Genomic DNA, 20771 nt, shown 5'->3' with positions numbered 1-20771 from the left:
CTAGTTGGACTTTGGTACAACTAGAGACGCATAGAACTCGTTGCATTTTATACCATTACAATTGTCTCACAGTTAACCAGTGTACAACATTGCCTCAATAGTAATTTCCGTACTTGGCAAAACTCTGGGACAAACCATTACCAAACCTTTGAATTTGACAGAGACCAAGGTATGTGAACATTTTTGAAATATTTTATTTTCTTTTTTTGTCTGAAATCACATCCATATATTCATAAATACCTAATTACTACATTCAACAAAGAATATATTACATTACAATGGATTCAAACAAACAATTCTTTTGAAAACAGGATTTCACAGCATCTAGACATCCTTCGCTGAGTAATGGCGCCATGGCGTGGCCGTGCGTGGATGCTTGAGTGATGAGGTGGGGCTTTACGCTGTGTACTGTGCCACCCGGTCACGCTCACCTGGCCCTCAAACAGGCAGCGATGCTCCTGACTTTTAGTGTGGGCGGATGTGAAACGTTTGAGCTACAGTTTGATCAACGGCGGTCCAAAACAAACGAGGCACTTATTCATATGATGAGAAAGGGGGGGTGTTGTGCTTTCATTTTGATGATTTTCCTTCTGCACATTTTCGAGACGGACTTAAAACAATGAAATTTTAAATCGGTGAATGTGATTGGTTGCTACAAGTCTCAGAGTCAACCCACAGAGGAGGCTGTAAACAGATCCGCGTTTGTGTCATTTTCAGTTTGTTACATGTTGGCAACGGATTGGATTATTAGGGATGATCCTTGGACATCGCATGTGGGATAAGATGGGAGTCTGTAGGCTTTTTAGCTTATTTCCATCCTGGATGGTTTATTTTTATTTATTTATTTTTTTTGGCTAAATCATTTGAATTTGAAATTGTTTGGCACTCAGCCTCTCGTGCTTGTGGATAAAAAGGCTTAGATCTGGCAAAGGCCTGTCACTTGATGCTATTGGATGTGTGTTCAGGAGGAGTCTTCAGGAACCAGCAATATCAGCTGGCCGCTTTACTTCATGTCTATTGAAAAAAATAAAAAATAAAAATGAAGTCGAAGCCAGTCAAGTAACAAAAACTGGTTTGTGTTCACACTCCAGTGGGAGGCAACCATTTTGTTAAGTAGGCCGAGTATCTGAAATGGGCGTCACGCTGTGCTATGAATAAAAAGGTGGCAAGGGCCAGCGTCGGCACCTCGAAGGAAGCTTCACCTCGTGGCGGCTCGCCGCCGCTTAAGATAAGATCCCGTGTTTACTCTCCCACTCTTCAACGTGTTGTCAGAATAAGCTGTTCTGGCCAGCAGCAGTACAAACACTAAAAGCAAGGCCGTCTTTTGCAAACCCCCCCCCCCCAAAAAAAAGCATAAACGCATTAAAAAAAATGGCAGGCTTCTTTTCTTTTCAAAGAACAATGATTAAAATAACAAACTTACAAAAATTCTTTTAAGTCTTCATATTATATACAATATAAGGCTGAAGCACCTTTTAAAATTCTTATTCTCAAATTGTCCTATTTTGAAATAAAACATTTTGTTAATTATTTCCCCCAAAATGTGCATTTCAACATTCTGTCCAAATTCAAATATGTCTTTGTTGTTACGCAGTACCACCAGGTAGTTCTTCAGCTATTATTCTTAAGTGCATGTCCAGTTGGAACGCGCGCACTGCCGCCGCGATGGCGTCACTTCCTGAAATGGCTGCGAGCGTTCCTTTGGACTCTCGGAGTGTTTGTTCTCCCTCGTTGGCAGGATTGTCTGTTTGGGTGGCGGTGAAGAAGAAAGAGAAGAATGTATGTGTGCGAGTGTGTGTGTGTGTGAGAGAGAGAGAAGCAGGACTTCATCTTGTCCCGCCATCTTCGCCAATCTCCTTTCGTGGCTACGTTGGCACACGTTAGGCTTGTGGCGCCGACCGCCCTTCCTTCGCTTCTCCACCAAAGGGCCGAGTGGATTAGCATAATCAATGGTCAGTCTGGGGGGAGAAGTATCTATCTAGGGGAGGAGTGGTGGGGCATCGGATGTCTTTTTTTCTTTTCTTTTTGGAGGGGGTGTCACCTGGGAGAGTAGCCTTTGTAATGTCCACCCCTGGGCCAGTGCGTCTGCGGCAGAGTCAAACACTTCCTGAAGTGCTCCAACTCCGATTGCAGCTTCTCTCTTTCTACGGCCAGCTTCTGCCTCTGGGACATCAGCTCCTGCAGCACCAGGAAGCAGTTTTACAAATGCAATTGGTGTCAGGGATGTACTTTTTTTCACAAGAGTGACTTTTTTTGTCAACACCAAAACTTGTGCTGTCGATTCAGAGCATACAACCTTATTTTTGTGAAAACAAACATAATGCAGCAACACTGCACAGGCGTGCACGGTATGGCGCCAGAGATTTTATTAATGAAGGTATATTCATCATTTTGTTTGAAATCATACCCATGACAACAATTTAGAAAATATTTTGCTTGATTCAAAGGATCCTAGTAACTTCTAGAGCAGGAATGGGCAACTTAAATGCTGCAGGGGACGATAATTTTTCCTCAATCAGTGTGACTGGCGGGGGCTATATAGAACCAGACACCTCTGAACCAGATATATGCCAAAATATGTACATACATGCACAATATGTGCTTTTAATATATTCTATTTTTGCTAATACATTTTCAAGGCATGTAAACAAGATGCACTGTCCTAACCTAAGTGTGTGTGAGTGTGTGTGTGCACGCCTTACCCCCATGGTATGCGAGAGCTGTTCAGCAGTGAGACTGAGGTTGTAGTTTTGAGCTTCCAGCCGTCGACAATGGTTCTGCAATACTTGTCGCTCCAGACTTTGTTCTGGGAAAAAAAACACAAAGAGTGTGAGCTGAGAAAAACAAACGCGAGGGCCGTGAACATGACAGAGCAACTAGAAGAAGAACAAAGACTTAGTTGTCGCCATTACTTATTGTTTAGAGGGAAAGAAAGATGGAAACATAATCGTGGGATAATAAAGACAAGTATTATCAAATGTCTTATACTGTGTGTGTGTGTATAATGCACTACAATTTATTAAGTCTGATCACGTACACTGAAAATCAGGAATTACATATATTATAGATTAACTAAATAAATAATGGAAGATTACATTCTTACCTTCAACATATTCCTGATAGGCTTCAAATATGGATTCAATCCCTTGCCACTTGGAAGTTGGCGCTGCCTCTTCCTCCCCCTCCTCCTGTTCGTCGTCGTCCTCTGAGGCAGACAGGTCCTCCCTCGTCCCTGAGGCGTCGCGGTGGAGCGATGCGGAGAAGTGTTGCCCGTTGGGCTGAGGGTGAGAGTGCGCTAGTGCGAGAGCTGACTGATGCGTGTTCGAGTGTGACTGGGAATGCGGCGGATGCGGCCTCCCAGGGGTGCTCTGGAGCTCGGGAATGTTGTAATGCACAGAGGACTCCTGCAGGGGAGACGATTCGGACATCCCGGCGGCCCCGCCTGAAAACACAATGATGGGTTTTTAAACTTCTAAAGGAATGGAGGGATTGATGAATATGAGACCTTCTGAGCCAATGATTGCCAATATTTTATCAAAGAAGAGTCTAATATGCTGGAAAAGATAAAACAGAGAGAATATAACAGCACTTGTCATAATGTCCCACAGCCAAGGGTGACTTAGCGACTTTAAAGTGGTCGGCAGTAATGCAAGCTCTGAGAAATCACGATGGAAGTCTTTATGCTCTCGTTTCAAATAAACTCTTTGTCTCTTTAGACACGCACACTGCATGAGGTAAGAAAGGTCATTCACAGGACCACGTCAAATGATAGGAGCCACAGCAAAGGTATAAAAATGCCAATTATTGCATTTTGTAATAAGAGCGGAAGAAGTAGAGCTGGAATTATACATTTGCTTCCTATCTTGATTTATGACCCGTGCTGATTTGTTGAGCAAATCTCAAAAGTCAAAATCAAAACTCAGGCCTCAATTGTGAAAAACAATATTATACTATACTGTAATCATTCATTTATCCGCACAAAGATCCATTTTCTGAACCACTTATCCTAGATATCCATATTCTAGGCCACTCCTCCCAGCTGATGCATGGTAAGCCTTAAGATCAATTAGCGGCTCTGTTTAGCAAAAACTGTAGCATAAGTTTGCATAATTTTCTCTTCAGACACTATTTTGCTCTTCAAAGTTGGATATGCTTCACATAAACATGGTTCCAGTCAAACTTTAATATGAATCGTTTACTTCATCACCCAAGCACTTAATGCCGCTCTTTCATGATAACATTAGGTTATCTGAGCAATTAGCATGGGCTTCGCCATCTTTTCCCCAGTTAATTACACCTTATAATCCCCGCGTGAGAACGATACTTGAAAGAAGTGTAGCTTATTCGCTGCCATGAAGGCTATGACTACAGAATTAGAGCAAAAGAGGCAACACGTTTGGCCGCGGTAGTCGCCAGCCGCAGTCGTTGCTAGCTAGCCGCTACAGTGTAAGTAGCACGGATCGTGCCTAAACCTGCCGATTATCACCGTGTCAGTGACGTAAGCGTGTCACGGTTATGTCTAGCCAAGCAAGACTTTTGGGGACTGTCTCCGCATTGAACTATTGGAAAAGTAGTTTTGCTATTTATTGTGTTTTGATGAGACGGAAAATGCAAATTTAGGCATGCAAACTGCTCGGCAAAACCACTTATTTCTAGCCTTGTGTAGTTTGAAAAAGTTGGAATATGCAGCATGTCTTGAGGAGAGCTTTTTTTTTGTCAAGCGTTATTAATAATTGTGGGCTTGTTTTGCTAGTTCATTCTTTCCCAAAGTTGTAGTAATTATGTGCATTCACCCACCTTGTTATCTATTTATGTCCATTAAATTCTAGATTAAATTTTGCATCGTAAATTTGACATGTATGATGGATGACCATGTATCAGGATTATGATGTCACCGTTTCTTGTTTAGTCTGCCACCTGCTGGCAGCTGTGTGGAACTGAGTGAAAACTTCCCCCATTAAATCAAAATGCCTCTGTGACTCTTATCAGTACTGTCTCGGAACATGTTTTGTAAGAACACAAGCTAACATGAACTCGAGGAAAAAATTCTTAAGTATTGGAAGCAATTCCCCCCCCCACTGATCAACACGCAGTTCTTACCTTTGTGTTTTTGTAGTGCTTTCTGAGTGGACTGCAGCACAGATTCATGGAACTGCTGGGCAAATTCCTCCGGGGTGAAGCTGTCCCAGGGTTTGGTGCGTCCATTCATGCTGTGGACACCCTCCTTAGCCTGTAGAGGGAGCGGGGGCCGCAAGCTATTCAGCAGGCTGGAACTCCTCCTGGAGATTGGCCCCTCGGTAGGCCCCCGAGCCTTGTCTGGGTAGACAGCTGGAGAAGGAGGATCCTTTGGTCTTAGCGTGTCCCCAAGGATTTTTGAATTGCCACTAGGGGATGGGGACAGCGGGCAATGTGAGGGGGGGCTATGCAGCCTGACACCGTGGTGGTCTTCTGATTCTGAGGTGGGTTGGGAGCAGGCAGAATCTGAAACAATGTCAGTATATTTTAGGCCATGTCAACTCATACAACTTTGTGTACATTTTGATTTTTTTCCACAAAGGGTTACAGAGTGGGCTGGAGCTTATCGCAGCTGACTCTGGGTAAGAGGCAGGGCACACCCTAGACTGGTCATCAGTCAGTCGCAGGGCCATTTTAGCTTTTACTTTTAGGTTTTGGGAAACAGACTATTCTGGGCCTCAGTTAAAGGGCTCACATTTTCTGTTTTGTCTCTTTGGCATGGGTATTTCTTTCTCTCCATATGCTTTTTTGTGAATGTCTTTTGATGACAGTTTCTTTTATGAATGGACAGAGATTTTATCCATCCATCCATTTTCCGAACCGCTTTATCCTCACAAGGGTCGCGGGGTGTGCTGGAGCCTATCCCATCTGTCTTCGGGCAGTAGGCGGGGGACACCCTGAACTGATTGCCAGCCAATCGCAGGGCACACAGAGACGAACAAACATCCACACTCACACCTAGCGACAATTGTGAGTGTTCAGTCAGGCTGCCACGCATGTTTTTGGAATGTGGGAGGAAAACGGAGGACCCGGAAAAAGCCCACAGGCACGGGGAGAACATTCAAACTCCACACAGGAAGGCCGGAGCTGGGATCGAACCCAGTACCTCTGCACTGTAAAGTCGACATATTAAAACTCATTCACGCCCAAAGACGTTTTCAAACGTCTTTTCAGACTTGGTCCAGAATTGGCTGGTACTGAATGAGTTAATCACTCGACTGTCGGCCGCCCCAGAGATTTCATTTTGTGCAGAAATGTATGCCTGTACATGTTGGTTCTTTGGAAGAATACGTGCGCTTTTTAAGTGAATAAACTTGCTCGTGCAATACTTTAGGAATGGGGACGTGTTTCATGCGTCTCACCAGAGAGCTGCGCTGGGGGGCTTTTGCACAGCGGATGAGGGGCATGTCTGATGGTATCCAATGTTATACTCTTCTCTTTAATTGCTTGAAGCAGCTCCACTGCCCTTTCAGTATCTACAAGGTGGAAAAAGAGTACAACGAAAATGAATCGACAGAATTTCACAAGCTTCGAGTTTCCTTAACCCGAGCATACTTTGACAGGCACTGCATTGTCATTTGTAAGCAGGAAAGAGTAATATAAGGGCTAATGAATCAACAGTCCTCTCAAACTAAGGTAAAAGTGCATTATGCATGCATCTTATTTACGCTCTTAACAATACAGGAAAGTGAGGGTGAGATGATGGTATCTGGAGTCAAGATGTTAATGAGAGGCGGCTGTATTTGAAGCAGACAGCGCTCGACTGAAGTGAAGCGTCAGCGAGCTGTGGAGCCCGCTGAGAACGACTACAATGGCCGGAGAGCTAATGAGCATGAGATGGTTCTGCTTTGCTCTGCTGGAATGAGATGTAACACAGATATGAGTCAATGATGAAGATGTCAGCGGGGCGTGTAAAGGGCGCTTTGTCGATGCTGTGAAGTTTAAATGATAGATCACTGTAGCACACGGGGGCTGGGGGGGGGGGTGGATGCAAAATACCAACGGATAGGATGAAACAATCTAAAAATATGACAGTGTCTCGCCTCTTCTCTGCTGAAGGGTGACATGGGAAAGTCTGAACATAGTGAGGAAGCGCTTCTTTTCCTCCAGCTCTGGTGCTCGGTCCATCTCCTCAGGGGTGAAGCGCGTGCTGAGTTGCGGGGGAGGAGCTGTGCGTTTCGACTGTGAGGCAGCTGGTGAGGGACTGCGCTCCCTGAGCATTCGTCGCCGCTTTCTTCTTTTCTGCTGCACCAGCTCCTCCCGCCGGCACACAGTGGTTAGGCTGAACATTCCCAGGAAGTCCAATTTCTGCACAGAAATAATGATTCAAAAATGAATGGTTCTGCCAAGTCAAAGGTTCTTGTTTGTGTTTTGGTGGGTGTCGTACCTCAGTGGAGTCATCAAGTTTGAGTGGCGGCTGCTCTGCTACCCTTCTGAGATGTGCCCTCACCTCCTCCTCATCACTTTCATCATATGAGTCATCCAGCTCATAGTAGTAACCTGCAGAGAACATGCAGGTCATTAAAGTTTGTCCTGGTTTCAGGAGTACACTCGCAGTATATGCAATTCATAAAAACATTATTTACAGTACATACTAGGGGCTCAACCAACTTGTCGACGTGTTGACTTTACCATTCCGCAATGACGGTTGTAGCTAGAAGTCAATTCAGAGCCAATCATGTATTCTGGCTTTAACAACTCGGACGCCACGCTCAAAGCAACGGTTGTTGGGTCCGCAGAGTAAAGTAGCAGCGCTGTCTCAAGGGTGTGGATTATTAAAAGTGAGACAGGAGTACGGTCCCCTGAAAAATCTGCAAGTCTATCCTCAAACCAAAAAACAAAGAAAAAGCAGCAAGTGTCTCTGCATCTGAAAAAGCATCCACTAATGCAAGCTGACAAACAGACTAAACTCTAACATCAATCATTAGTTCGCCAAACTTCTTGCTGGAAAAGAAAAAAAGAGAGAGGACACAGCGTTTGCTTTCTCGATGAAATGAGGACGAACGGCAGTTATTTAACGTTTTTGTTGTTAAAATGAATGGTTCCCGCTGGTCCAACAACAAACAACCCCCCCTCCCAAAAAAAAAAAATCCCAAATCCAATTCGTGTTTCGTTCAACCCTTCATCCCTCACCTGCAGACACACGAGATGGTTCAGCTCTCAACTCACTCATCCAATCATAAATCACATTCGACCACATCTTCATTGCTTAGCGGACAGACGGAACTTGGAGAACTCGAGCAATAATCCACACAATTGCAGTTGATTGCAAAACATGAGTGCATAAACGTTTTCCCCTCATATTATTCGTAGTTTTTAAGAAATGATTGTCATGTTGAGAGCAGCTATCCTGCAGTTTCGGGAATTGTTGTTAGACTTCTTCAATTTCAATCTTCTTTCTGTATGCGAAGTGTCTGAATGCAAGATGTGATAAGTAAGATAAGATAAGATATCCTTTATTTGTCCCACAATGGGGAAATTTACAGCCTCCAGCAGCAAGAATGTATGTAGAAAGAAGAAGAGAAAAAAAAAACAACAACAAACATCTTTCAATTAAATACAATATGAACACAAATGGATAAATCGCAGTACTATTTACAATTTACCTTCACATCATTTAATTATTATTATTATTATGATTGTTATTTTTTATTCATCAGCCTGACAGCAGTCGGTAGGAACGAGCGTCGGTATCTCTCCTTCTTGCAGCGCGGGTGTAACAGTCTCTGACTGAAGGAGCTACCAAGTGCTGTCAGGGCGGGCTGGAGGGGGTGGGAGGGACTGGCCATCATAGCTTTTAGCTTAGTTAGCATCCTTCTGTTGCCCACCTCCTCCAGAGTGTCAAGGGAGCAACCCAGGACAGAACTGGCCTTCCTGACCATTCGCTCCAGTCTCTTTCTGTCCCGGGCCGAGATGCTGCCTGACCAGCAGACAATGCCATAATGGATGGCCGAGGCCACCACCGAGTTATAGAACGTCTTAAGGAGTGACCCCTGAACGGCGTTGAAGCGACTGAACCCGGAAAAGAGCATATGCCTCAGATTGGGAGAGTGAGCTTGAATTTGGAGGCTGATGGCAAACAGTTGCCCACTGATGAATCAACTCTGACTTGACTATTATCGTATTGACTACAAAAGAAAATGTAGACACACTTTTTTGCCAACGACACCAAATCACGCCTGCGTCAACATAGTACTTCAGAACATCCTACCACTACGATATGATGTTCTGAAGTACTACGTTGAGTTGAACTGAACCCCTCAGTGAAGTGCGTCATGGCAAAGTGTTGTGTGACGACTGCGGGAGTACCTTTCTCCTTGGCTTCCCTCTTCCTCTTCTCCTCCAAATCCAGTTTACTGACCGGCCTTCTGTGCTGTTGAAGAAGCTCGTCGTAGATCAGCATTGTGTCTGGCGCCATTTCCAGTGAGGCTACCTGTCCTCCACCTGACCCAGACAATGTGCCAACTGCTTGCCCGTGACGATTGTGGCCCTGCAGGCTCTTCAGTCCAGCGCTGCTTTTGATTGCTCCTTCCATTTCATACTGGCTGGTCAGGGACATGGACGCCCGCTGCTGGTTGAAGAAAGAGTGGGTGGATTTCTCCAGATCGGCAAGGAATGTACTGGGCTCTGGCAGGCCAGGAGGCCCTCTGGGTTGCAAATACTTCTCCATTGCCCCACTATCTCTCCTTCTGGCCCCATCCTCATACTTGGAGGGGCCGGACGGTAGCCGACTGAGCTCATAGTGTCCCATCCCTGAGGGATCATGGGTGCGTCGAGACTCTGAGGGTGTCTCTATGAGAGATGCTGGGTTCCACAGAGTTGTGGGAGGTGGAGGGTGGTGTTCGCGTGGCGGCTGGGAGGGTTTGGGGGAGATGAGCGGCGGAGGGGCACCTAAATGGGAATGGAGTTCTCGGCTTCCTGGTTCGTGGTTATTTAGTCTGCGAACACATAATGGAACATGCTTATACTTTGATTAGGGGAAAAAAAGTATCAACGATATGCATTCAACACACATCACTCGATGCTTTGCATTGTGTGAGCACAGACGCAGTAGCCCAGAGCAAAGAGGGGATATGGCCAAGGCACACTATGTCCTCCAGATGTAATTGGTCATTTTTTATCTAAGGCGGGTGGACCGCATTTATAGAAGTCAAAGAGATATTTTTGAGATATTAAATGACAGAAAAGGATTACGGGATAACAATTAGGCTGCCATTTTTCATCTTTTCGCAGGGAAGTACTTGTGCTGAATGGCAAAGTGAAGAACAATGTGTGTTGCAGCCTCACACATTCTTGACGATGATGGAGGTAGGTATGAGTAGGTATTCTAGGTAATTGTTACATTTTAAATAAATCTCATCAATATGCTCCCCAAATGTGAAAACTAAGGGTACTCGGGTACTGTTTGTTGTATAAAAAATGACAAAAGGCCTAAAATCATCATCATCAAATCTAAAATTTGCAGTTGAAATATATGTCTTTGTTGCGTTTAAAAGCAGCAGAGCGTGATGATTTCAGGCAAACAGCAGCAGTCGAGAAAGAAAGGCAAACAGACACAGATTAAAATGTACAGTATTGGCAGTAGAATTAGAACACACTACTTCTACTACTACAAGAACAGCCAAATTATCAGTGCCCCCTACCTCTGTTGACATTTGTGCGAGTGACACTAAAAGTGTGTTTTCTGCAATCTGCAGCCTATCATGTCAGTCAGGGATTACACCATTGAAACAGTGACAGTAGATGTGCATCTCCCAGCTGCCATACTAGTTCAGCATTAACCACAACCCAGCTCCTTGTCAGACACACAAACACCACATGCACGGAACAAAGGAGAGGACGTCGGAGGCTTATGCTGTGCCAGGTTGACAGGATTAGTCAAGAATCTACCTTTGTGTAGCTTAGCCGTCCCACCCGCTGCCTGTATGAAACCCTCCCAACCAGAACTCATGAAACAGCAGTTATCAGGACCCCACTTTGCACTCTGCATCATCGCCTAAACATAGCTGTCAGTCTTGCCCGCATGTCGGACACACAAGCTGGCGTGGACAGAAATAGAGTCAATGCGATTCTTCTGACAGGGTTGATCATTTTCCAGTGCTGTCTGAAAACAACTCTCTGAAGCTCGTCAGCCTCGGGAACGTCAAACCGGTGGTACCACCACTGTCCCCATCTCGGCCTTCGATGCACACACTAGTCTGTGTGGCAGCTCGAGACAATTATTTGATAAATTACTGACTCAATATGAAGACAAATCACAATTAATTCTTGATTCATCATATTTGTTTTGATGAATGAACATTGGTCCTGAAACTGAAGGATGCAAAGTTTGCACTTTGACGAACATGTATGAGCTTAAATACAATTGAAGTTAATGTTTGGAGAAAAGGTGATTCACTGTATTATTATTGTGATACAACAAGCTATTTACATTATTTACAGATGAGAAAGTGAATGGGTCTTAAGCGTGGAGAATTTGAAAGGTCTAACTTTTTGGATAGCTTTCATAATATAGAAGAATATGTTAATAGCTTTCTGATTAACGTTGCACCTATTTAATTAGCTTTAAGGTGGGAGGATCTTTGTTGTAATACAGTCAGGCAGAATGGAGTGGAGCCACAAAATTTCTCTCGCTAGCTCTAACATTTTCACTATTTTGTCTCATTTTGAACTTTACTTTTACAGTAAATGATGATGGCAATGAATCACTAAGATTTTTCTTTTGCTGATGAAGTTGTCAACAGTGAGGGAATGATGAATTGTAATATCAAGCTTCATTGATTACAATCCTACATACACCTCAATCGATTCACATTAGACCGATTTGTTTTGCATTTACCATACTACAAAATTGGCAACAAACATAATAGTTTTCCATTTAAAATGTGATACGCTAAAGTGTACTTTTTTAATTGTCCAGCACCCTGCTTTGGCACTAGACAAGTTGTGACCTCTGCTTGTTGCTGCCAAGTACGAAAGCCAATGACTATATTGCTTCAAGACAAACAGTTGACAAAAACATCCGGTCAAATTCAAATCATCATGCCCGCCCCGAGGCTTTGCATTGGTCGACTGATAAACAAATATGCAAACAGTTTCTGCATGAATGGCGCAAGGTCATGACAAAGTCAACATTAAAATTGAAAGGACCTGCGTTCAATTCTCACCTGTGCAAGTCTGCTCTGTGTTCCGGTGCATCAGGGTTCCGTCCTAAGTCCAGGTGCTGTTCCAGGACCTGCTGGCGGAATTCCGACACCTGGTACTGGCGATCTGCTTTCTCTTGCCGCAGCTTGCGTTGCCTTGCCAACCACCTCTCCTCCTCATTGTTCCTGGGAGCGATTATGGAGGTTGGGAGACCTGTCCCCACTGCACTGGGCCCCATGTAGAGGCTGTGGCCTGAGATTAGACCAGGGACTGTATGATGTGATTGTACCATTGCAGAATGGAGTCCTGGCGGGACCGGTTTGGGAGCGGGCAGGGGGGGCTCTTTGGTTTTATCTGTGAACAGACAGAAAGATCTTTGGTTAAGTGGAAAGGTGTTGAGAAACAAAATGGCGGGGCAACGGTGGCAGCGGAGACACGTACCAGCCCGATTAGGGGTGAGTCTTTCTGGCTTGCTTCGGTCCTCCTGCCCTCTCATGACATGGAGTTCAGCCATGTAGTGGCTCTCCGTAGCCTTGGAGGCTTGAATCTCTTTCTCTCTCAGCGCTCTCTCCTTTTGCCTTTCCAGTTCCTTTTCTCTTTCTCTCTCCTTTTCCCTCTCTCTTTCTCTCTCTCTTTCCCGCTCCCGTTCTCGTTCCCTTTCTCGCTCCCGTTCTCGCTCCCTTTCCAGCTCGCGCTCCCTCTCACGTTCCCGTTCTTTCTCTCTCTCAGCCTCCCGCTCCCGCTCCTTTTCACGCTCCCGTTCTCGCTCCCTCTCGCGCTGCCGCAGCTCATCCTCCAGCTGAAGCCTTGAGGGAAAAGTAGACATGCGACCAGATGTAAAGGAGCAGGGTGGTTTAGACATGGAAAAAAAATGCAATCACATTGACTCTACTGCAAAATACACTCTTGTATTTGTTATGTTAAAAGCAATAAGACTTTACCTCTCAGACTGCAGTGCTGAAAGTGAAGGGTGTGTGAAGTCTCCGGGGTAGCGGACCCCTGATAAGTGCATATGAACTGCAGACGGATGGATGGGGGGTAATGCGCCCCCTGCTGGTAGTGGATAGAAAGGTGACCTCAAAGCCGTGAGGCAGAATGGGTCATCCATCCTGGGAGATGAGCATTGCATGACAAAAAACAAAACATAGCGTCAGTCTCACCTTGGAACAGCTCACCACTCACTATTGTTAACCTTTGTGCCTCTCTCTCTTCAAAGAAGAACAAGAGTGTCTTCTCTCTCTCTCAAGAAAGCAGCAGTGGCTGTCAGCTAGCCTCAATCACTGCACAGGAGCTGTCAGAGCCTGTGTTATGTTACAATGGTGTGTTGCTTGTGTATATCGGTGACATCCACGGCTCATCCCCTCATTAAACCCATTACAGTGCAGTATGTGATGGCTGCTGCATTTCTCTGATGTTGCAAGGCTGACAGGAAGAAGGGGGGGAAACGCAGTTGATGTGGAGGCCTGAAGCAAGAAGGGCCCTTCAACGTACACGTACACATACACACACATCCTGATAGCCAAAGTCATCCATAATTTAGCGCCAAAATGATCCCATTTGGGAAAAGAAATTGTGCTGCGGGTATTTTTTGAGTGACCATGACTGTTCTTGGAAAGAGCTTGACTATAGTAGAAATCTAGATTATGCCACAATAATAACACAAATTCTACACTACGACATTCATTTGAAAATGTTTTTTTTCTGGTTGTAGCTTGCAGTTGCTTACAACTGCACAACAATACATTTCTCCATATTTAGCAACATGACTGGGTCAAGAAGTCAGATGCACCTCGCATTATGGTGCAATGAAATCCGACACTAACAAACACAACAAACCACAATTATTAAGATTTATCTGATCGTTTTAAATTGAAAAGTTTTTTTTTGTTCTCTAATACAGCTCAATAGAAACCTAGTGAAGTGGCTGCATTCTTCTGTGTAGTTGTGTAGTGTAGTTCACAAAAATCGTAATGTTAACTGCTGTATTTGTAACAGTGGTGCCTTGACTTTCCGACAAACAGGTTTTTCGTGAAACGAAGCGGTGCTTTGACGATATTTTGCTTTGACTCACTCGCAAAAATTTGAGATACAAGAGCTCTGTGGTAGCAGCAAACCGCTGCTGTTTCCTCTTCTTCAGTCAAAATGCCAAGGCTTGCACATTTTATTCGAAGCGCAGAGACATGTCAAGACACTTGTATGAAGTGGCCCACCTGTACGGGGTGAAGGACGGGTGGGGCAAGTAGCTGGGATGGTAGTAGGCAGCGGCGGCAGCTGCAGTGGCGGGGTCCAGGCCCAATGGCAAAGAGGGCATGCGGAGGGCATCCTCAGTTGTGGCATAGGGCCTGAAACCACGGAGGTACTCTTCTGGTACAGGACCAGGCGGCACGGCATTAGGCAACTGTCTAGGAAGGCTGTAAATATCATCAACAGAAGGGAGTTGAAGTGCAGGGCAAATTGTAACAGTTTAAAGCCATTGTCTGAATACAAATAGTATGTAGGCTCTATAAATATTCTCCCAAAGGTTCAAACATATTCAAAACAGAGAAACACGCACTTGAGGGGCTGGAAACGTGAATCCTGCATCACAGCGCCAGTGGGGAGACCAAAAGCATACGGGTTTCCCAGGAGGTGGGCAGGGACTGAGGGGCCCTTTTCTTGGGGGAGGGGCCCCTCGGCACCCAGCCGTTCCCTGCTGGCCCCACGAGGTCCGGAATCAGCCTGGGGGAGAGATGCAACGAGATTCTTATTCATTGTTTGAGCAGACGTGTGACCGAAACGCTTGTCAGTGTTGATGGAGCCCATCCTGTGAGAAGGGAGAAAGAGGATTGGGTCTTATTTAGAAGTCTCTTCGACAGGCTCTGCCTACACCTCAAGTACATGCAACATTCCCTTACAAATATAAAGCCCCTTCACCATTTCTCTGAGGATGCATGCCGTTGTATTAAACAGTAGAAAACAAAGGCGACCCCAAGTGGGACAAGCCGAAAGTCATAACGACGAGATCTAAGCGAGAAATGTCATCGTGGTGATCGATATGAATGTGATAATGTACAACACCAGCACAACAATAAATTCCTGCATTGTGTGTCCAGCTTCCACACAACAGCATCCACGGGGAAGGCAACATCCAACGCGAAACATCCCGCTGCCTGTGTTTCTTGTCAATCCAACATCTCTGTCACATCCCTCTCTGCCTTTGGCGGCAAGCTTGGACTCACTTATCCAATTCCACACACACACACGCACACGCACGCTGTTTCAGAGCTACAAAGACATCCCGCTGTGGGAGTGGGAGTGCGCTTTCTGAAAGCTTTGGTTCCTCTTTGGCAACAAATGCAATTGCTGAACAGAGAATCTTGCAACCTTTGTAAGTTGTACAAGGAAATAGTTTATGGGGGGTGTGGGGGGGGAGTATAGTGAGAAGAGGAAGAACAGCTCTCTCCCGCAAAATGAGACTTGAAGCAAGGGAGAGGTGGAGAGGTAGATAGTAATGAATGCGGGAGAGGAAACGATAGTTGTTGCCCCCACTAAATTAACCTCTGGTCCAGGCAGGATTAGAGAGAAACCTTGCAACAGCACTACCCTAAGTGTCACTGATAAAACAAATCCCATTTAGTGAGGCATTACCCTCTGCATTGTGTTTTTGCAACCGGTGACCCAGGCTGACACTGACTTGCAAGATCCATCCTCAAATGCACCCACATGTTTCCTCCCCACATCTTTCTTTGTTTCTTCAATTGGTGCAATGCCCGGATGATGATGACCATCAGAATCAACTCTTCTTTTCCACAGAAATCCTATCATAAGACGATGCAACAAAGCACTGCAGTGCTGCTGCAATTCTGCGGCTGCTTTACCACTGTCACACTGTCCCTGTTTCATCGAAGTAACAAAAGCACAACAAAAACAAAAGTATACATGGGAATGATTAAGCAGCTCCAAGAAAACGATTGTTCTGTTTGCAATATCAAAATTGTACAAGGATATACTTGGCTGTAGCAGAGAGATATGTTATGTTGCTCATTAGAACGACACCTTCATTCACCAAGGCACTCGGACACCAATGCAGACATTACACTTTGACCATTGACGTCTCCAATAGCTGCTTGTCGCACATGTACACGTTTATGCAAGCGCACAGTCTTGAAGACAACCATCCATTTACAGCCATCTTCCTCGGAGCGAGCCAGGCCCCGTAACCTTCAGTGGCTGGGAGACCCTACACATTGTCGAGTGCTCCTTTACTCCTCTCAGATGGAACCCTGACTCTAAATTGCCAATTAAAAAGCAATTACTGCCCGCAGCGGGAGCAGAATCCTGCAGTCATTAAAGCAAAATGCCAACGCACCAAACCCCTCTCTCCATCACTGCTTTGGCCATTACAGCCCCCCCCCCCCCCCCCGGCCCCAATGAAAGACTGCCTCATCTAAGGGACGCTGAATAGAAAGCAGAGCTTATATTGTATGTTAACACAGCAACAAACAAGCTTTTATTAGAGACTGTAAAGGGGCTTTGAGATAACACCACCGCCTCCATGCTGACCATTTTCTTTGAATTGGGTGACCTCTATGGCCACGCGGCTCTCTATGAACAGGAGGATTTTTGTGCTCTCTCAAGTGGCATCGCAGTCGGATAGTTTTACATCTCTATCTTTTGCATCCCCAGTGTTGCACACACCCACCCCTGCTTCTTTCTCCACATCAATTGCCTCGCCATCTTCATTCTTCTGCTCCACAAAGCTGCCGGAGGCCCCACAAACCCGGTGACATGACCTCTTCAATTCTAACTTGACCTCTTTCAGACACAGGCACATAAACTTGTAAATTAACAAACGGCGGTATTTACATTGAGGAAAGGGTGTTTTCGAGTTGACTGGCCGAAACGGTGACACACTTGAACGGCAATAGACACTCCCCCTCCCCTCCAACTTCAGGCTGACCCTTGAACCCTGCTAGTGTTATTTTGTTCTAAAAGCCATCGCTAAGCCAAGTGAGGGTCACTGGGGTGGGGGATCTGAGGTGGGTGTCCGGGCGAGAGTACAATGCCCAGAATGAACTTGCATATTTCAAGATGTGTGACCTGCCCACTGACTGTTTGCTAAAAGACGCCACACCGATCCCCTCCGTCCTCTCTCCCTATCCCCATCTCTTCATGGCCATCAAACAGACCATTTTGTGCACAGTGCCAGGCAAGTGCTGTCCAGAACCGTGTGCTTGGCCTCCACCATTAGCCCTGATCTGAGATAAGAAGGCTTAAAGCAAGGCCATAATCCATAATCCACTCCTTATCAAAGCAAGCAGCTCTCCCTCCCTGCCTCTTTCTAATGCCCCACTACATAGCAGCGACCGTGTGTCAGGACTCATGAGGTGAGGATGCACTTGACTGCGTGGGTGGGAAGTTGGCACTAAAACTGTAGTTGGAGGATGATGAAGAGCCTAAAGACTGTGGACTTTGCAGGATCTGCTCTGAGGAGAAGAGGAAAGCCGTCACCTTTATGTCCAATGGGCAACTCGCATTGTTTAAGTCAGAAAGCCAAGGTGGGCACGAAAGGTGGGTAAGTGGTGGCATGATAGTGACCTCGGGCAGATACTCATTACCATACTAGCTATCTCAAATACACGAATGTCAAATTCAAACCACCAGAGTCACAGGTCAGGAAAAAAAAAAAAAAAAAAAACATTAATCCCTCGTGAGCCTGTCTGCGTGCCGGCTTGTGCTAACTGGCAAGCTGAAGAAAAAACACCCCATTGCAGCTTCGAGGGCACATAAAGAAATCAAAGTCCTAAAAATAGAAGAGGCTTCGTTAAAGACTCTTTTTTTTGGGTTGTTTTCCTTACCTGGCGTCCCTCGCTCCTCCAGAGGCCGTTGCTTGTCTTGGTTGGAGCAATGGTGACGACGGGTGGAGTGTTTGGCACGTTGTGGCCTGCTGGGGGAACCAGAACAGGCCCTGGACCGAGAGGACCCCTTTTGGGCGTACTGACTGGAGAACTGTGGTTGGTGGCTGGCGACGACACTGGGGAGGATTCACTGCTGATAGACGAGGCAGCTGGGGAATGACAGGGAAGATTAGTGGGTTAAGTATGATGTCATCCTTCTTTACACAAGAAGAATTAATTCGGACTGTAACATATAGCAATAGTGTGACCATCGAGCGCATACAGACACTCAGGAAGGGCACGATAAATGTATGCATCAAATTTTTATTGTTGAAGACTCCATAGGTCATGTAGAATTTGATCCATTTAGAGTTCTTAGCAAATGACGTCACAACATACGCATGACAGCAGAGGGTGCAATTAATTCAGGCCCAACTCATTGGTCATTGAACAAACACTAAAGAAATCAATCAATCAATTAAAAAAAAAATATTATATATATATAGAGAGAGAGAGAGAGAGAGAGAGAGAGAGAGAGAGAGAGAGAGAGAGAGAGAGAGAGAGAGAGAGAGAGAGAGAGAGAGAGAGAGAGAGAGAGAGAGAGAGAGAGAGAGAGAGAGAGAGAGAGCGATGGATGGATGGATGATGGATAGATGGATAGATGGATGGATAGATAAATCTATCTAACAGGATGTACAAGGTCTGTAGTGCTTCCATGAAGTAGTTTAGTTTAGAGTTTTGGGTTGTGCTGAAGTTGTTTTTCCAAGCATTCACATTTAACGTTTCTAATTTTCAAGGGAATGTAATTTCTTGGAAGGAAAGATGAAAGATGGAAAAAAACAGACCTCTTCAGAATTGTCTTTTATAAATAATTTTCCAGAGTCATCGATCGAGACAAATTGTTCCAGTGCTCACTTTTCACAAAAGACAAAAAGCGGATTGTAGCATTATACAATGGCAACAGAAAACGCACTTGAAAGGCCAGATGTATGACCCTAGGCCACTATTCTAAAGTGAGAGTGCTGAGAATGAGCAGCCACACAATGGAAACATTGCTTGAGAGTGAAACACTTGTTCTGAATGTACAGAATTACCCATACCGGTAGAGTTGCAATTCTGCTGCACGTGTGCATGCATCACACACGCACGTACACGCACACACACGCGCACACACACACGCACACACAGCAGGTGCCGAGAAGCTGGCCCAAGGAGCTTCTCTGCTGAGGCTTGCATCACATATTAACAAAACCCTCCTGCGACTGCCTATAGCAAAGGGTCACAGTCTGGTCGCGTGCCTCGCTTTCCTCACTTCTCACTTTCTCTCTTTGTAGTCACAGTACTCCCAAATGATATGCTCACATTCACACATCACAGCAGTTTCAGTTTCAAGAGCACGCATATTTATTGTATCAGCCCAGAAGCCGATAACTATGATTTCTTAAAACAGTGTCCAACATCCCTTTTTTCCATAATCTTGTCCAGCGAGTCTTCCACACTCATCAAAAACGCAACATTACACCGTCAAACTGGGTCGCAAACATCTCACTGAGGCACACAGTTTGGGAGGAAGAAGAGGACACAAAAGAGCATCTTCGGCAAGCAGGTAGTTGGAGCATCTTGCACGCAGCCGCACAAAAGGAAGCAGTTGAAACCGCAGGCTCTTTTTGAGTTTGAAGTCTACTTCCTCCCCACCCTTCACACCATTAGAACAAAAACCACAGGTCTCTTCTATATCACCAACTCTTCCTAGCGACGGTTACCGTGGTAACTGAACAGACAACACTTCCCATTGTGGGCGCGGTCAGGACAGTGACTGATTTTAAACATCTCATTCTGACTCATACCACTGAATAATGGAAGGAATCAATAATGGCAGTAAGACTACGGTCTAGAAAACTGAAAATCTATGGTAGCAAGAGCGGTGAGGTTGGGGTGTGAAGTTGGCAAGCCCGGTGAGGTGAGACATAAAAATGAGATAGGTGGTTACTCGGGGTTAAAAAAAAAATAAAGTGAGTGTGCAAAAGAGGTGTGAGGTGAGGCAAGAGGTGGAACAAAAAGGAAAATAGTGTGAGTATTGTTGAGGGTGGGGGTGATGGGGAGCATATCTTGTCTACGTAAAGGCAATTAGTAGCTTAATCCTCCCCTCTCACCTCAGCGAGCCATTACTTTCCGTTGCAAGACTTGGCCAATCAATAGTTGCCCACTCAGCCTGGGGAACGGAGGTACGCTTAATACAGCTCTTGTGTCACGGCCTATTCACTGACCACACACACGCACGCACACACTATTCTACGTAAGTATGGGAGAACAAATGAAGCTCGAACGAGAGAAGAAGCAGAGAAGAAAGGGAAGGGAGCGGTGATCGCAGAGAGACTGTACTGCTAAGCAACAGACCTCTGCTCCATTTATTTCACCCGCCCGTCTCTCCTCAAAGCCCACCTCTCATCTCCTCCTTTCCAGTGTTAAAAGCAGAAAAGAGTGGAGAAGAGACAGAGCAGCCTAAATAATTAAGTGAACAGGAAAAGCAGCGAGACAAACAGGTGAGTGGGGAAAAAGACAGCGAGATGACAACAAAAATATTAACACAAGACTATTGATGATTCACCAGTGGCGTTCTCAAATGTGAAGCTAGTACATACAACATCATAGCTATTTCAACAAAATATAATCAGAATCAGAATCATCTTTATTGGCCAAGTATGTAGAACACACAAGGAATTTGTCTCCGGTATA

General features: G+C 45.3%; 2 protein-coding genes across 3 annotated transcripts in view; one reads left to right on the top strand and one right to left on the bottom strand.

Annotated features, from left to right (window-relative positions):
* emc8 (ER membrane protein complex subunit 8) overlaps positions 1 to 20771 on the top strand; it is a 681399-nt gene that overhangs the window by 7308 nt on the left and 653320 nt on the right. The gene's annotated exons all lie outside the window — the stretch shown is intronic.
* gse1b (Gse1 coiled-coil protein b) overlaps positions 175 to 20771 on the bottom strand; it is a 182651-nt gene continuing 162054 nt past the window's right edge. Inside the window, exons 4-17 of the mRNA XM_052063449.1 lie at positions 17997 to 18205; positions 14714 to 14877; positions 14370 to 14570; positions 13101 to 13268; positions 12601 to 12965; positions 12183 to 12513; positions 9325 to 9953; positions 7403 to 7515; positions 7059 to 7323; positions 6378 to 6491; positions 5101 to 5481; positions 3104 to 3442; positions 2703 to 2806; positions 175 to 2178 (exon numbers count right to left, since the gene is read on the bottom strand). Coding sequence (XP_051919409.1) covers positions 2038 to 2178; positions 2703 to 2806; positions 3104 to 3442; positions 5101 to 5481; positions 6378 to 6491; positions 7059 to 7323; positions 7403 to 7515; positions 9325 to 9953; positions 12183 to 12513; positions 12601 to 12965; positions 13101 to 13268; positions 14370 to 14570; positions 14714 to 14877; positions 17997 to 18205 — 3524 coding nt within the window. The 3' untranslated portion in view covers positions 175 to 2037. The remainder of the gene's footprint in view (positions 2179 to 2702; positions 2807 to 3103; positions 3443 to 5100; positions 5482 to 6377; positions 6492 to 7058; positions 7324 to 7402; positions 7516 to 9324; positions 9954 to 12182; positions 12514 to 12600; positions 12966 to 13100; positions 13269 to 14369; positions 14571 to 14713; positions 14878 to 17996; positions 18206 to 20771) is intronic.

The sequence above is a fragment of the Hippocampus zosterae genome, chromosome 4 (genome assembly GCF_025434085.1).
Source record: "Hippocampus zosterae strain Florida chromosome 4, ASM2543408v3, whole genome shotgun sequence".
NCBI lineage: Eukaryota > Metazoa > Chordata > Actinopteri > Syngnathiformes > Syngnathidae > Hippocampus > Hippocampus zosterae.
This window is presented reverse-complemented; position numbering and strand designations above follow the sequence as displayed.